Here is a 2,500-nt window from a genome sequence, read left to right as displayed (position 1 = left end):
TACATGCAAGCAAGAGAATAGATTGATCATGTAGTTCTGGATCGAAAGCTGATGAGAGACATTAGATCTGATAGTGCTTAGAGGGGCAGAAGTATGTATATCTTATCATTTTTTTCTACTTACGAAAATAAAAGTTGATGAAGACAGAAGTTCAAGAGTGAACGGAGGGGAGAAAAATAAGTTATATACGTTTGGAAACTGAGAAGAAAATGAGGCGGCGATGAAACACGTAAGACAAATGAGATAGAAGCGGGATGAATGGAAATGCACGAAAATGGGAGAGGTGGAAAGAGGCTGTAATAAGATAAAGTGACAATGAAGGAGGTGGCTCAAGATTTATGCAATATGAGACGGGTTGGGCGGAGGAGATAAAACCGACCGGTAGGGTGAAGAAGTGGAACGAATGTAGAAGGAAAAAATGAGCAAATGTGAGATGAGCAATGGCTGGAGAATAAAACGAAAGAAAGTGAATTTTAAAAGATGTAGGAATGAGATGTGACTGAAGTTTGCACAATACAAGCGTGGGAGTATTAAGAGCAGGGAACAAAGGGTATTTGAGAATTCTAAAGAATATAACAACCTCCTCTGGAGGCAGACGAATGAAGGGAGAAAGCCAAAGAAGAAGAAGAAGACAGAAAGGATTAATGATAAGAAAGAGAGATTATTGATAGAGGAGGACGAGGTTGGTGAAAGTTGGAATGAGTGTTTCAAAGAACTGTTAAACTTGAGTGAGGACATGTGAGTTGATGTGCCGCCACTGGAGAGTGGTGAAATGTGGAACAACCATTGGAGAACAGTGGGCCGGGATAATGTTGATGGGAAGATAAACAAAAAAGGTGGTAAGACAGTGAAAAGATTCTTGGTAAGGATGTGTAATGTACGATACGAGAGGAGAGTACCCAAGGAAAGGGAGAAAGCATGGATAGTGCCATTTTGAAAGTTCAAATGTAAGAATTATATATCATCCGAGTAAGAAGTATGATAGAAGAGATATGATACAAAGGGTAATGAGGAAAACAGAAAAAATGGTAAGAGAGGATATATGTAGTTTTCTTAAATAAAGGGAGTTTGTATAAACTCGTAAGACATTTCCTGTAATACAGTTTAATGAGAAAATATGTGAGAAAATATGTGCAGGATATATATGTGTTTTGTGAATCTGGAGAAAGCGTACAATAGAGGGAATGTGTATATAAGATATTCATTGTAATACAGCTTAATAAGAAAATATATAAAAAAGGTAGCGACTATACCTGTGTATACAGGTGTTTTGTGAATTTGGAGGAAACTTATGATGAAAGGTGCACAGGAAACTATGAAGTTGCATAAAGTCTGAACAAAATGTTAGAGGCAGCGGCGAGTTTCTACAAAAGGCGTGAAACTTGTATGAGAGTTATAAATAAGGTGAGCTGGATATTTGAGGCGAATGTTGGTTTAAAATAAAGGTGTGTAATCTCACCATGGCTGTTTGATATTGCATATGGATCGCGTGGTGAGACCTTAATGCAAGAATTGAGTAGGGAAGTGAAGCACACACACACACACACACACACACACACACACACACACACACACACACACATATATATATATATATATATATATATTTATACATATATATATATATATATATTTATACATATGAAAATAAGCTCCACCGCAAGGACTCGAACCTTTGCCTTAGCGACTGCTTATTATGAAACAAAGACGATAGCTTCGAGCCAGCCAGGCCGTACAAAAAGAACGACCTGGACTTCGCTAAGGCAAAGGTTCGAGTCCTTGCGGTGGAACTTATTTCCATTTGTCATAATGACACACAACATATATATATATATATATATATATATATATATATATATATATATATATATATAAATGAATGTATGTAGATCCCGAAATATGCGATGGTTGAATTACACAAAATAATTTCTACGCCTCTTGACCTATGTAGTACGTAAAGAAATCACCGAAATGAATTTCAGCACATTTAAACAGCCAAAAAATAAACAAATGAATAGTAATAATAATGCTAAATTAACATCATTCCATCTAGGAGAACAGCGTGAACGGTGTACGACCAACGCATGTGTTAAACGGGTGAGGAAGCAGAACACTTGTTGGATTCTTACCTTGTCCGACGTGGTAATATCAACAGCTCGTCCTTCATAGTGAAGACTTTGCTTGGCGTGTCGCCTCTCCTCGTCCCAGCCCTCAGAGACCCTCAGCTTCACTCCGGGCCACTGGTTCATCACGCTTATCGCCAGCGTGTTGAGCCTCTCCATGCAGCGCTGCAACAAGAAGACAACTTTTCTTAACTCGTCTCAACTCCCGGCCACCCAGGCGCCGCACGATCGCGTAATAGGAATCTCACAATAAACAATTAGGTGTAGCGAAAGCGAATTTTATTAGTTATTAAGGGAGATACAAAATCAGAGAGTCTGAAGGAGGATGCGCCAGGAATCACGCTGAGTCGCCAACGGAAGAGTGGAGAGACTGAAGA

At 38.8% G+C, this 2,500-nt stretch overlaps 1 protein-coding gene across 1 annotated transcript in view; it reads right to left on the bottom strand.

The window, feature by feature from the left end:
• Positions 1-2,500, bottom strand: part of LOC143032728 (sonic hedgehog protein-like) — a 265,653-nt gene that overhangs the window by 37,506 nt on the left and 225,647 nt on the right. Inside the window, exon 2 of the mRNA XM_076197667.1 lies at positions 2,130-2,288. Coding sequence (XP_076053782.1) covers positions 2,130-2,288 — 159 coding nt within the window. The remainder of the gene's footprint in view (positions 1-2,129; positions 2,289-2,500) is intronic.

Source organism: Oratosquilla oratoria, chromosome 1 (genome assembly GCF_046742065.1).
Source record: "Oratosquilla oratoria isolate Oo_2021 chromosome 1, ASM4674206v1, whole genome shotgun sequence".
NCBI classification, from domain to species: Eukaryota; Metazoa; Arthropoda; class Malacostraca; order Stomatopoda; family Squillidae; genus Oratosquilla; species Oratosquilla oratoria.
The sequence above is the reverse complement of the archived record's forward strand: the minus strand, read 5'-3'. Positions and strand labels throughout refer to the sequence as shown.